Here is a 15,639-nt window from a genome sequence, read left to right on the forward strand (position 1 = left end):
AGCACGATGGGAGCAAACGCTATAAAGCAAGATTGGTTGTCAAAGGTTTCAACAAAAAGAAGGTATTGATTACAATGAAATTTTCTCTCCAGTCGTGAAGCTATCTACAATCAGACTGGTGTTGAAAATTGTAGCTGCAGAGAATTTACATCTTGAGCAGTTAGATGTAAAGACAACTTTCCTTCATGGTGATTTGGAGGAAGAAATCTATATGAGGCAGCCAAAAGGCTTCATAGAGGTAGGCAAGAAAACCTGGTATGCAGGTTGAAGAAGAGCTTGTATGGTTTAAAACAAGCTCCTAGACGTGGTACAAGAAGTTCGATAGTTTCATGAGTAGCAGTGGTTTACCAGATGCCACAGATCATTGTTGCTACATCAAGAGGTTTGACATAGCTTCATTATTTTATTGTTGTACGTTGATGACATGCTCGTTGCAGGCTCAGACATGCAAGAGATTATAAACTTGAAGCAAAAATTGTCAAAGCAGATTGCTATGAAGGATCTGGGCGCTGCAAAGCAGATTCTTGGGATGAGGATCAAGAGAGACACAAAGTCGGGGACTTTGATATTATCACAGGATGAGTACATCAACAAAGTACTCTCCAGGTTCAACATGCAAGATGCTAAACCAGTTTAACCCTTTAGGTGTTCATTTCAGACTCTCCAAAGAACAGTCACCAAAGACGGAGGAAGAACGTGCACACATGGTGAAGGTGCCGTATGCCTCAGCAATTGGAAGTCTGATGTATGCCATGGTTTGTACCAGACCAGATATTACTCAAGCAGTGGGAGCTGTTAGCAGGCATATGAATAATCCGGCAAGGTACACTGGAAACAGTCAAATGGATCCTCAGATATCTGCGGGGTACCACAATCAAAACACTTTGTTTCAAAGGTGGAGATACGATACTGACAGGCTATGTAGATGACTTAGCCGGAAATGTTGACATCAGAATGAGCACTACATGGTATGTCTATACCTAGGAGGAACCGCAGTGAGTTGGGTTTCTCAACTACAGAAGATAGTTGCTCTCTCCACAACTGAAGCAGAATATGTCGCTGTTACGGAAGCCAGCAAGGATGGTTTGGCTTCAAAGTTTCTTGGAAGAGTTAGGCAAGAAACAAGAAAACAATGTCTTGTATTGCGACAGTCAAAGTGCTATACATCTAGCAAAGAATTCGTCTTTTCATTCCAGGACAAGCACATACAATTGCGATATCATTTTATCCGGTCTCTTCTGGAAGATGGGATTTTGAAACTTGAAAAGATCAGTGGAGCTCAAAATCCGGCAGACATGTTGACAAAGACGGTGACTACAGACAAACTGAAGTTGTGTTCAACTTCAGTTGGCATGCTAGAGTAACAAGACTAGAAAAGTTGTTGTATTGATCGAGGTGTGAAGACAGATTAAAATCAGTCTTCAAGTGGGAGATTGTTGAAATTATTAAAATGGTTTTCAAGTTTGGTAACCAACTTTGAAAAATGGTTTTCAAAGTTTGGTAAATGTTTCTTTGAAAATGGTTTTCAAAGTTTGGTAAATGTTTCTTTGAAAAATAGTTTTTCAAAGTTTGGTAGATGCTTGTTGAAAAATGATAATGGGATAATCATAATTAATCCCTAGGTTTTAGGGTATTTACAAGATTAAGTCCTTAAGTTTCAACTATAAATACCCTAGCTCATTTAGCTTCAAAACCATCCCAAAAATCATTTTCTTTCTCCCAATACTAGAGAGCTTTCTTGTGAGTAATGAGTGTTTTGTAAACCTGTAAATTTTCTCTCTTAGTAAAAGATCTGCAGTCCGGAGACGTAAGCACAATTGGTTGAACTCCGTTATCAATTTCGGGTATTATTTTCCGCTTTTATTTCGCATTCTCACTAATCTGGTTATAGGGAAATTACTTGTACTTGGTTTATTTCCCAACACTTCCTTCACCTACATATTACTCTCCATGCCAAAAGTAATTAAACATTTTTCTTCACTGTTTTCCATTATAGTGCAAGTACTAATGAATAAAAGCATATAACCTCTGCAATCTCACAGCAAAGTTGACGATACCAGCCAGCCATTCAGTCGGGCTCACCAATTAACCCCGAGTCGAACTCCAATCCATGATCTATTCCTGTCAACGAAGCCAAAAATTTGATCGGATTCAACCTAATTTAATTATGAAAAAATCATAACTTGTATACCTCGAATTCTTAAGGATTCAAATTCAAGATAAATTTGGACTCGATTAAAACAAGCAGTCGTGAAATAGAACAAGGGTTCAGGGTCTTGGCCGCCAAACTTTTGGAAAATTATCATTACTCTTTCAAAAAAATTAAAATTTTTATTTGGCCCTCAAAACTTTTTTAAAAAAATCTACTTAGCTCTTATAATTTTTAAAATTTCTCATTAAAATATAGGGTAATCTACCTATTTGGTCCTCATATATTCTCGTATTTTTGTTTTGGTCATCCAACTATTTTTTTCTCTCAAAACATTATTTTTATTTCTTCTTTGATTATTACTGTTAGGTGTGATAATTGACTTAACGAAAATGATGATAAGGCATTAGTATAATAACAATTTTAGTCTCAAAACTTACATACTCCATCAAATTACCCCTAATTTGAAATAATTCAAAAACATTCTCAATATTTAAAATCTTATCAAATTAATAGAATTTCTAGATATTAAAAATCATTGAATTATTTTTGAATTGCGACAAATTTGATAGAATGTATAAATGTACACCCAGAATCATTAAGGATGGGCATGAGACCCGAATTCGACGAGTTTCGACCTAATCTGATAATATAATTGATTATTTTATATAATATTAAAAATATAATTATATTATAAATATTAATAAATAAATAATATTTTGATGAAAATGATATTAAAAATATTTATTAATATTAAATTCATAAAATAAAATTATTTTAAGTATTTATTCTTTGAAGTGAAAAGTTCGGAAAATGATTTACGGAAAATGAATCTGTAAGTCATTTTACAGAAAACACAAAGGAAATTCTGTTACTAGAAAAATGAATTACATTCCGGAAAACCAATTACGTGAAACAAACACGGGAAAACATTTTCCAGAAAACGAATTACGTGAAACAAATATGGGAATTTAGGGAAAACCAATTCTGTAATTCCAAATCGTCAAGCAACACACCCTAAATTTAGCGTTTATACGTAGTGGTGCTCAAAATCGAGTATCCAAAAATTTTCAGGTACCAAAATGTCGGTCGGTGTCTCGGCTTATTACATTTAGCTACCCATAAGTCAGATACATGTATTTTCAGATCAGTATCCGGTTCATAATTTTTTTATTTAAAAAATTATATAAAAATTTAAAATTACATTTGGCTAAACATCGATGTAAGGGACCGATAAGGGATGTGACTGACATAGAGAGGCGATGATGGTGATTTTATGTTCGACCAAATTAATAGAATTTCTAGATATTAAAAATCATTGAATTATTTTTGAATTGCGACAAATTTGATAGAATGTATAAATGTACACCCAGAATCATTAAGGATGGGCATGAGACCCGAATTCGACGAGTTTCGACCTAATCTGATAATATAATTGATTATTTTATATAATATTAAAAATATAATATTATATTATTATAAATATTAAAATAAATAATATTTTGATGAAAATGATATTAAAATATTTTATTAATATTAAATTCATAAAATAAAATTATTTTAAGTATTTATTCTTTGAAGTGAAAAGTTCGGAAAATGATTTACGGAAAATGAATCTGTAAGTCATTTTACAGAAAACACAAAGGAAATTATGTTACTAGAAAAATAAATTACATTCCGGAAAACCAATTACGTGAAACAAACACGGGAAAATATTTTCCGGAAAACGAATTACGTGAAACAAACACAGAAATTTAGGGAAAACCAATTTCGTAATTCCAAATACGACAAGCAAACACACCCTAAATTTAGCGTTTATACGTAGTGGTGTTCAAAATCGAGTATCCAAAAATTTTCAAATACCAAAATGCCGGTCGGTGTCTCGGCTTATTACATTTAGCTACCCATAAGTCAGATACATGTATTTTCATATCAGTATCCGGTTCATAATTTTTTTATTTAAAAAATTATATAAAAATTTAAAATTACATTTGGCTAAACATCGATGTAAGGGACCGACAAGGGATGCGACTGACATAGAGGGGCGATGATGGTGATTTTATGTTCGACCAAATTAATAGAATTTCTAGATATTAAAATTCATTGAATTATTTTTGAATTGCGACAAATTTGATAGAATGTATAAATGTACACCCAGAATCATTAAGGATGGGCATGAGACCCGAACTCGACGAATTTCGACCTAATCCGATCGGATTGATTTTTTTTTAGAAATCTAGGTTCAAATTTGGTCGAGTTTTTTTAAAAGTGATGTTTGGATCGGGTCGAGTTTAAGGTAAAAAATACTTGACTCAACCCGGGAAAAAATAATTTTGCCTCATATATTTAAGAAAAATTACAATAATACCCCTCTATATATTATTATTTTTCAATTAAATCACTATTTTTATTTATTTGAATAATAATAATATTTTTATTATTTCAAGTCGGATCGGATTCGGATTTTATCTCAAAAAAATGGATCGGGTGGAGGGTATATATTTTTCAGGTCGGGACGGTCGGTTGGCCGAAACTCGACCCATCCCCATCCCTATTCTTGAGTACCAAATATCAAATGTGACCAAAACATAACATTATATCTGATATAATAGTAGCTGTACACCTCTGCCCATTCTTGAATAGCAAATATCAAATGTGTTATCAATTCAATCAATGGTATGAAAAATTCAACCTCTTTCTCCAACAAAACATTAGCATTGACGATTGAATTTGCTCCGGTTCTAAATTCTCCTTACAAACATGGTTTTCAAAACCGAATCAGACCGACAGATAAATAGAACATTGATAATCCAACCAATTCGACCGGTAGTGTAAAATCAAATATCACTTTGAACCCAAAAAAAACCAAGAATAGGGGAAAAGGTTAAAAATACCATTTAAAAAAACATTTATGGTTGACCGTGAACCAGTGGTCTAACCGGTTCGGTCACCGGCCCAACATTCACAACTTAAAAAAAAAAGAATTGTTTCCTTACCAAACATTCTTCTGATATTAAAGGAAGTTACTTTGAAGGCGAAAAAAACATTGATCGTAACAACTTCAAGCTTATTTTCGGTAAAAATAAGGTGGGAGAAAAGTGCACATTTCATGAGTTGTGGCCTGGGAGTAATTTCTAAATGCTACATCCGGAAATAACAGCAATTGAGATATGCATACACCAGGAGATTACAATAGATGAAGCAAAATTGATTGTACCTGTGATTCGTGATAAGTAAATTAGCAATTTTAGGGGAAGGGCTGCAAAGTTTACACTGAACCATATTTGCTTTCACTCGGTGTCCATGTTCCTTGAGCAGCACTAGATGGGCGCTCCCATGAGACCTCATTGGCTGACCCAGTGTTAACGTCCACCACTCTCGAGTAGCCTTGCCCTGCTCCACTCACCTGTCGCATGCATTTTGCACATTAATGGATTTGGAGAAGTGATATATGGAGAAATAAAGTTATGTATATACAAGGTGCCAACTTTGCAAGTTCTCAAAGTGGGAATGAATGTTGTAATATGGAAAGAGAAAAAAAAAGAAATTAATTTAGGAAGCCATGATAACTGGTCACTCCGGAAGTAAGTTATGCAAGTTAGCCACGGGGACTGATTCGAATTCTCCAAAGAAGCTATTTCTTGCCTGAAAAGATCTTTGAAACCTCTGGTAATATTATTTGTCATAAAAATTGCATAAACTTACAGTCTCTAAACAGGCAGAAAGAATCGCCATGCCCGGCAGTGCATCAATCCCATGCTGCATCCAAGACTCCAAGTAAGATATATAAGTTTTTTAAACTACCACAGTATTACAAAACTATACAATCTTCTGGACAAAAAAGTAAACTATAGTCTAAACAGTTCACCTGGCTTCCCATTTGTGTCTTGTAAATAAACCCTACACAGCAAAATAGTGTCGACGACACCATTAATCTGCCCAAGACAAACTTATTTTAATAGAAAAACATGGTTGTAATTCAGACATGCGGTAAATTTCAGAACAAAAGTAAAAAGTTCAACTTTCATTTATCTTCGGTAGCAGACATAGATGCCCCAGAAAATATAGGAATATGCAAATCATAAGTGCCAAACTCCATGCCATAGGCATGGTTTGAAGTAAATGAAAGACAATTAATCTGTGGGTGGGAACTTGGTTAAAACACTGCACCCGGAGCAGTGACTTTTTAAACTCTTAATTTAGCATGGCTTAACACATGTAGGACAAACAAGGGGAAAAATATGAGATTTTCATACATGCAAGAAATTATTCCGAATATTGCCCACCCTCTCGTAGCATCTTCTTCCTGATTTTGTGTGTATTCTGAAAATCAAGGGGGAAAAACTTTGAAGTAGCTGATACAAGATCTATGGAAAATGCATCACTATTACCAGAAAGATGCTTTAATGGATTACAGAAAAATGATTGTTGATAAAAGCTAGCATCGAAGAAAACAAAATCTGGGAGCTTACCGCACATCTTTGTTAGAACAAACTCTATCGGTTCGTAGCCCTCAACTGGAATAGAGATTTTAACTTCATATGGGGAGTTTTGGGCCTTTACACCTGAAGAATAAAAGTAGGAGGAAAATAGACAAATGGTAATTCAGCAGATTATAATTGAAAAACATCAACCTGCTTAAGAAAATGTGCATATACATCTCCAATCTAGAAGCAAAGTGGAGGGAGATAAAGTTGTAGGCGGCTTCCCATTTACCCCACTCCCTGATACCTTAACCTCCAGCCCATTTTCCGGAAAGATCTGTGAAGGGTCCCATTTAAAAATGATCAAGTAAAAAGCATATTCATCCTATAGTTAACAGTTTTCTACTCAACTTGAACCAAAGGAAAGATTACCTTGACAACAGGTTTTCGTACAAGATTGGATTGAAATGCAATAGCAGTCAGATAAAGTGTAACATGAGGTTGTTCAGTGCTGAAACTGTTCATAAAAAAATTAAAAACTATTCATAAAATGTTGATACACGAATAGATAAACTCGATAATCTACTCATAATAGTGATACTATACCTAAAATCACGGTGAGATTTTTCAAAACCCAACTGAGTCAGACCATTATAAACCTTCAAAACAATAAAAGGAAACTTTTGAATCAAATAGTTTTGGCATTTAAATCAAGTAATCCAGATCAAATGTAAAATTCTTACAATTTCCCATGATCGTGGATGAAATCCAACAGTAAAGCCCTCAAATCCGTGGGCCTGATTCTCACAGGGAATGGCCAAGTCAACAATGACTCTGAAAAATATAAATTTTTTTAAATTTAGACATGTGCTGTAAAACAAATCTCAATTAATAATTTCAAGAAATTGGATGCAAACTGTCTAATAAAACAATTAAATTAGTCTTGTGGCTTGGCACCAGGAATAAGTGTCCATACATCATGATTTCCACATACTGCACCAAACTTAAAAAGAAATGTTTGGAGAAAAGGAATGAAAAAGACAGAGGTTACAGCACTGCTTGAAATACCTGCAAGTGGATTCATAAGTGACATTGCATATGCAACTTTGTTGGCCTGAGATTAACAACAAAGATAATGAAAAAAAATTTAAAAGTTGATAAAAAAACAAAGCACTGGAAGTAAGATTACAACACAAAACAGGTAATGAACTATAACGAAATCATCTAAATAGCCTTCCCTAATAATTCAGGGTAAGAAATGAAACTTGCACAAATTCATTGGCAATTAGTATGGGCACAAAAACTGAAAAGAAAATGAAATGAAAGAAATTTAGAAAAGATAAATGCAAAGAAACTAAGTTATCATAGTCTTTATGTTATAAGTTTACGTCATTTATTCACAGCAATGTCTTCATAAAGGTTATGTGATAGCTGCATAAAATTTGACCAGTTGAGCAGAGGAAAACACTATTGAGTAAACAAGGTGGATGATCATTTTAAGCCATTTATAAGGACATAGGGAAAATAAGTTCCTAGAGTATACAGGAATAAGATCTTGAGGGCTGGATATGGAGAGTTTACACACCTTTACATTGCCCATTTAAACAATTGCCGCATATAATATTTACCTGAAATACAATCAAGGGTATTCATTAATGCAAAACAAAAGCCATGAGGAAATTTAATGTTCAATATTACATAGTTAATGTCTCCATGAAAAAATTATAACTTATAAGAATAGTAATGTCAACAAGTTCCCAAAAAATTGGGAGAAAACAGTAGCCAATAGACTAACCTGTGCAGTGCGTCCCATTTTGTCAAAAGTGTGCTCACAGTTCAGCAGGTCGCCATTGTAGAACTCCTGTAGACGCAGAGAAAGTAGACTTAACAGGTTATATATATATATATATATATAATAAACATTACAGAGTTTAAAATTAAACATTATTGAAATATTTCAATCTCAGAATGATTTACAAATATAAAAAGGATCATGTGTATTTGTATCTTCTAGATGCTTCATCTGAAGCGCAAGAGTTTGCTAAAGTTGGAGCCAAGCAACAGTTTCATATAACGAACTAAGTGGCAGCTACAACATTGTTATTTAAATTCACTTCAATTAACAGTATTAATTGATTTTAAGGGCCGGAATCTTCTAAAATTACTTCTTTCTTGTCTTAATAATCAGTAACAACCAAAAGTTCCTACAGAAATATTATAATTCATTCCCATTGATTCAAACAAAAGTTGTTACTGCACAAACAAAAGTTCAAACCAAACAGACTTACTTGAACAAGATAAACATGCCCTGAACCAGCAACAAAGTAGTTATACTTATCATATCGACCAAAATCTACATATCCCTGCACAATTAGCATTACACGTGGAGTGAATTATATTCAGAATGCAAGCAAGAAAGTGCAAATCAATACTTTCACCTAATTAAAAACATTTTTAAAGCAATTTCTTCAAAGAACTTCCTTGTAAAAGAATAAACTATAAGAACATTGATTTAGTACTTGAGCACATGAAATTAAAGACTACCGTTTGTGATCTACTCTCCACGTCTTTGCAAAAGCGGATCACCAAGTCAGAGTCCTGCATTAGCGGAAATACAAAAATGCAATATGTTCAAAAAGAGAAATGGAAGACTTTCTATATTTGTAATCAGGCAAGGACGGTACCTTCCCCTCATGTGCAAAAGGAACACCGACCCAATCACTCTAGCCAATAGCTTAAGAGAAAACATTTTACTAGTTTCAAAAACTCTAGTCTGTGGAAATGGAAATTTTGAGCCATAAATGTTCATCAGAACCAACCAATATTCAGATGTGTACGCGAAATTTCCTACAAGAATAAGTAACCAAGGATACAAAATCAAGAAGCCTGCTAGAATTATCGAGGACGTAGCAATTGGATTTTGGTACAACGACAGATGTAACCGTAAGTGATTGAGAAAGAACAGCTGCAAAGGAAACAGATTCACTTGCATAAAAAAAGTTTAAAATTAGTTGACAAAATAATTCAGAAAATAACTCAAATAAGTCACCTGCCACTGCTATGATTATGAAAATAGGATTTAAACAGCATTTCACACTCCGCATTGTTTATCGTATTCAATCAAGCATGACCTGCCAGAGATTCAGTGACTTTCAGCTTAGTTTTACCATCAGAAATTCTAACTTTCCCCCCCAAAAAATAGCAGATAACAAAAATAAGGTGGAGTTCGAGCAAGGTTCTTTGAAGCAAATGAATATTTGAGATTGAGATCTCAAATGAATAAAGTTAATGGAAATTTATGGGGTTTTTTTTTAAATCCGGAATTTTATATTCTGCAATCATTATTAAAAAGGAAAAGGGAAAGAGACAGAATAAATCAATATGAAATAGAAGAGAAAATACCAGAGGAACTTGACCGGAGTGTCGATGCTGATTGCTGAAGCCCAAAGCTTAAAAGACACTCAGACGCAATTTCGACGGCAATACCAATTGAATAGAAACATAGAATGGACCGATTTTATTATTATCGTTTAAGGGTGCGTTTGGTTCATCAACGTAAGATTACCAGTCGAAATAAAAGATTACCAGAGAATAGGATTACTAAGAATATTATATTTTGTGTTTAGTTGATTTAGCAGGAATGTAAGATTATCCTGTTTGGTTAAAGGAATAAAAAATTATTAGGATGTATATTTAATTAAATTGTCCTTATTATATATTTGTATAATATTATAAATTATAAAATATTTATATATTTTCTTTAAAAAATTAAATTCATAATATTTATATAATTTTTTTTACAAAATTAAAAATATAAAAAAAATTTAATGAAAGGATAAAAAAAATTTTAACCTCTGAACTTCATATAAAATTTTAATTATGGATTTTTTTTTTGTAAATCTAAAATAATTTAAGGATAAATTTGTAATTTAACCTTCGTAGAATTTTTATTATTCAATGAAAAAAAAAGGATATTTTTGAAAAAAAATAAAATTTAAGGGCATTTTAGTCCAAAACGCCGGTAATGTTACAATACCTAAGGGAAGGGAGGTAATGACATCCCCGGTAATATACCCAAAAAATCTACTATTAGTAATAAAACATTACTGGGAATGAGATTCCCGTCCAACCAAATATGAGAATGTGATATTCTCATCTCACAATCCTTAAATCAAACACCTCTAAGTGTTAATTGCATTATATATAGAGAAAATAACCTCAGTGACCAAAAATCCATATAATATACGATTTTAACCAACTTTTTCCGGATTTGCCAAAATGACCAACAAAATCGCAATGCGATCGCTAATTCGCAACGCGATCTCCATTATCGCAAATTCGCGTTGCATTTTCGCAATGCGATAGTTGAAAATCGCGTTGCGATGGTCTACAGTAGTTGCGATTTTCCCAATTCGCAATGCGTAAGTAAATCGCAACGCGAATTGGGAAAATCGCAATGCGAATAAGTAAATCGCAACGCGAATTGGGAAAATCGCAATGCGATACTGACTATCGCAATGCGATAATAAAAAATCGCAACGAGATACTTACTTTCGCAACGCGATACTGACTTTCGCAACGCGATAACATAATCGCAATGCGATTTTCAAAGCGCCATTATATCTGGCCAAGTATTTTATTTTTAAATTCCAAATGAATATTAATATATTGGAACACTGAACTGTCCACAGTAATCCCGTAATCGCAACTCATAACCTAAAACCTAAAATCACAACTCAGTCCCATCTCCATCTCTCAATTAGTATCTGGCCAAGTATTTTATTTTAAATTCCAAACATGAATATAATAATATTGGAACACTGAACTGTCCACAGTATCCCCGTAATCGCAACTCATAACCTAAAACCTAAAATCACAACTCAGTCCCATCTCCATCTCTCACTCTCTCACCCATCTCCGACGAAATCCGTCCCCATCTCCGGCGAAATCCGTCTATCTCCATCTCTCAGAGCCACCCTCACATCAGAAATGGAAAATCAACCAAATCAACCAACGAGGGTTAGTTTTTTTAATTATTTTCTTTTTGAATTTTTGCATTATATTAGGTTTTTCATATTGAATTGATGATAATTTACTGGTAATTTCAATAATAGATTAACCATTTCACTTAGATTGCTTATTAAATCAACCAAGAATCGCAACGCGAAATGCAAATCGCAACGATTTTAGTTTCGCGTCGCGATTCATTTTCGTGTTGCGATTTTCATTTTCAAAACTATTCTTCTTCTGCAAATTGAAACTTGAATGAATTGCATTACTTCACCAAAAAACAAAGACAAATACGAAATTCACAGTGTTGCATATTTAAGTTTGAAGAATAAACTACTACTATTTATGTTTATTATTGTTTTTGGTATATCTTCACAGTGTAGTTTTTGGTATATCTAATTTAGTATGTTTATTGTTTTTGTAGAACTTTTATTCGCTCAATTGACCTTGAGAATAAAGTCAGCCTGGCCAAAACAATTGCGTCGAAGCTTTCACCTGCACAAAGAAAAATGTTTGAGGATACATGCTTCGGGCCATGGCTGAAAGTACAACATCCCGGTGGAGATGCGATGTTGACACACCTGTTTCTTCAAACCATGACTAGCGATCTACCAGAGATACAACGTCGTGATGAAGAGATATGTTTGATTTTCCACCGGCGTATACGTGTTTTGGGCGGGAGGAGTTTTGCTTAATCACCGGTCTACGCTTCGGACACGATGATGTAGGTCGGTACACTAGACACATTACCCGCCCTCATGCTATCCCGGGTTTTTCCTGAGTTGGAGAGGCCGAGTCTACACGTAGAAGACCTGACAAGATTTTTGAATAATAAAGATGGTTTTACTCGGATGGATGACGTCGACGTTGTCCGAGTATGCCTTCTAATTCTTTTGCATGTCGGCTTTTTAGGCAGAGAGCCAGACAACCTATTCCAAATGATCTAATCAAATTGGTAGAAGACCTAAATGCGTGGAACCTGTTTCCGGGGGCTCGTATTTATGGAAAGCTACATGGAATAAGTTATCGTTTGCCTTGGATGATCGAAAAAGTTTGCATGGCGATGGTTCCAAATACACTTTGACAGGCTTTATTTGGGCCTTTAAGGTAGAATTTTTATATGATGTTTCCAAAATTATAAGTAATTATTTAACAATTACTAATGTTTGTTATTATATTGTTTGTAGATTTGGATATTTGAGGCCTTTCCCGCCATGAAGACATATGCAATAAAAACTTCAAATGATATTCCCAGGGCTATTTCCTGGAAGAGGAAACGGACCTTGCAATGGGAGATTTACTACGGTATACGACAATAAATAATGTAAGTTAACATAAATACTACCATATGTTTATAAACAAGTTATTACTAGTACACGTTTAACTTTGTTTGAGCTTTTATATTTGTTAGGAGGCCAACACTCCTCTACAGAGGCTGACACCACGGAAGCTAGCTTGCCACTGATTGGTGGCAAGCTAGTAAGCGATTTTTTGATGGAACGGTTGATGAGCAGCCTCCACTTCGGGAGCCATCACCTCGCCCAGAGCTATCACCTCACCCAGAGCCATCATCTGATCGACCCAGCTATACACCTCCACAACGACAGCCATCACCTATTCTGTCACATCATCGAGCCTCTTCTCCACCATCACCGCAAGATAGGCGACCGGCAAAGATGCCACGACGTTTATCTCCCTGTTCTCCACCTCTACCTCAACGGGATGAGTTAGGGGAGTTACGTGATGAGGTCAATGCCTTGCGTGAGGAGGTCGGTACTTTACGCAAAGACGATGGTGCATGGCGTGTTGAGGTGTCTACATTACGCGTGAGGTAGCCGCTCTACGTGAGATGGTAGCATCGTGCAGAATGAGGTGAATACTCTACGCACGAGGTAAGTTTAAGATTTTTCATACTCGTAATTCATTCGGTTGCTGCCAATACTGCTAAACTGTTTTTGTTAGTATTTGTTTTGGTTTTTGTTTTTGTCTTTTGGTTGAAGTAATGCAATCCATTCAAGTTTCAATTTGCAGAAAATAGTTTACTTTCGCAACACGAAAATGACTATCGCAACGCGGAAATGGCTATCGCAATGCGAAATGAAATCGCAACGACAAAATCGCAACGCGAAATGAAATCGCAACGACAAAATCGCAACGCGAAATGAAAATCGCAATGCGATTTGGTGTTTCGCGTTGCGATTTTGTCGTTGCGATTTCATTTCGCGTTGCGATTTTGTCGTTGCGATTTTCATTTTGCATTGCATAGCCATTTCCGCGTTTGCAATAGTCATTTCGCGTTGCGATTTTAAGTTTCGTGTTGCGAAAGTAAACTATTCTTCTTCTGGAATGTTTATATGTTGTCCTTTTAAATGTTTATATAAGTGCTTACTTTTGGAATGTTATCTGAGCATTTGTGAACTATGATAAATAATTTTGGGTGAATACAATGCTAGTTTGAAACATATTTGTCTTTGTTTAATATCATGTCTTTTTATTTACTGATTTATGTATTAATTTTTTTTAGCGGCCCGATAAGGTGGATGCTTTACGTCGGGTTTTCCTTGCACGACGGAGTTCACGCATCAGACGGGGACGTGCTATTACGTCTCCGTTCACCCCAATGGTGCGAAGACTCCGCAAGAAGAAGCCCGACTCACCGGTCATCCCTCAAGAGTCCCCTCCAATCGTTCAAGAGGCCCCTATTCTCCCTCAGATTCCCCCCCACCGTTCAAGAGGCCACTGTCATCGTTGAAGAGGTCCCTCCCACCATTCCAGAGCCCGATTCACATGGGGTATATATCGAAGTATTGAGAAACCCCCACCGGTTCCGGACATGATGGATGAGAGTTGGCTCTCGTATGAGTACCGGCTAGTACCCTTCCGGTATCTGAAGTGGAGAGGAGACAACTACCGAAACAATTGTGGATAATACCCTTTGGGCTAAGACCGCAGTTGATTTTTATCTACATGAGCGGAGCCAAGGGTGTTACACTGACATCAGCAAACTCAACGATGAAATGTTTTTGTTGCTTGATCGGTCTTGGTGGGGTGTGCTATTAGGGGTTGAAGACAGGCTATTTGGATGGGGAGGTAAGTCTTATATTGTCTTATATATGATTTTGATTAATTTGTTTAAAAATTAATGTAATTCACTAATATATGTATTTTTTTTGTAAAACAGCATATCGATGCGTGGGTGTCACGTCTACTAATAAGGAGCTTAGGAAAAATAAAAAAATTCGCTATATACATATGCCGACGGCTTTTCACGCAGTTTCACTTGAAGAATCAACGAGATGAATCATTTTTGTTGGGCAATGGACAAGCTAAACTTTATCCTGCATGGTGGGAGGTCGATAAGGTTAGTGTTATTTTTTAAATTTTTTAAAGGTGTTCATAAATAAGTGCGCAAATAAATGAATTATTACTTATGATCGTAGGTGTTTATCCCTGTTTTGGAACGTCGTCACTGGCTTCTCGTCCAACTTCAGCTCCCATCCCTGAAGATAATAGTGTATGACAGCATGATCAATTACATATCACTGTCTGATTTGAGAGATATTTTCAAGGGATGGAGCTCTCATTTGGCTAAATTCTTGGATGGGATTAAGTATTGGAGTCATTCTGGACACAAGAAGCCAAAGAAGTTCAATGTCACAGTTGTCAGAGACGAGCCGCGCCACAAATCGCCGGGAGCCAGAGGATGTGGTCCTCTCGTATGCCTTTGCTTGGCGCGTTTGACGACGGGAAGCACAGAGTTTTTTACCTCCCACCGATAGAGATAGAGCTGCAGTAGGCTTGTGGTTTCGGCATTATATGGCTAGAGCAATATATTCGAGATGCTGCCTACCTGCATCCGCGTTATGAAAGTGTCCATTGTTAATTGGTAAGTCAATGCAAGTTTTTTTAACATATATACTCCTTTTTGGTTTGAAAATGTTTGGTTAAGTACCTAGAATTCAATAATTTGCTGTTTGTAGGTTTTAGATGTGTAGGAAGTCTTGTTTGAGCAAATGTTTGGTTTTGCAGGTTAATCCTTAAGTGAGCTGCGTGAAA

At 35.4% G+C, this 15,639-nt stretch overlaps 1 protein-coding gene across 1 annotated transcript; it reads right to left on the minus strand.

Moving 5' to 3' along the window:
* Positions 1-5,337: 5,337 nt before the first annotated feature.
* LOC120195452 lies at positions 5,338-10,052 on the minus strand. Its single transcript, XM_039197475.1, has 18 exons — positions 9,976-10,052; positions 9,623-9,704; positions 9,447-9,538; positions 9,258-9,296; positions 9,118-9,171; positions 8,862-8,936; positions 8,369-8,434; positions 8,159-8,201; positions 7,642-7,687; positions 7,317-7,407; positions 7,180-7,232; positions 7,006-7,090; positions 6,808-6,910; positions 6,622-6,714; positions 6,406-6,472; positions 6,018-6,084; positions 5,855-5,908; positions 5,338-5,555 (listed from the first exon to the last, which is right to left on the minus strand). The coding sequence occupies exons 2-18, from the start codon at positions 9,675-9,677 to the stop codon at positions 5,418-5,420; spliced, it is 1,221 nt and encodes a 406-aa protein (XP_039053406.1). The 5' UTR covers positions 9,678-9,704; positions 9,976-10,052; the 3' UTR covers positions 5,338-5,417.
* Between the last annotated feature and the right edge of the window lie 5,587 nt (positions 10,053-15,639).

Source organism: Hibiscus syriacus, unplaced genomic scaffold, assembly GCF_006381635.1.
Source record: "Hibiscus syriacus cultivar Baekdansim isolate YM2019G1 unplaced genomic scaffold, ASM638163v2 tig00117012_pilon, whole genome shotgun sequence".
NCBI lineage: Eukaryota > Viridiplantae > Streptophyta > Magnoliopsida > Malvales > Malvaceae > Hibiscus > Hibiscus syriacus.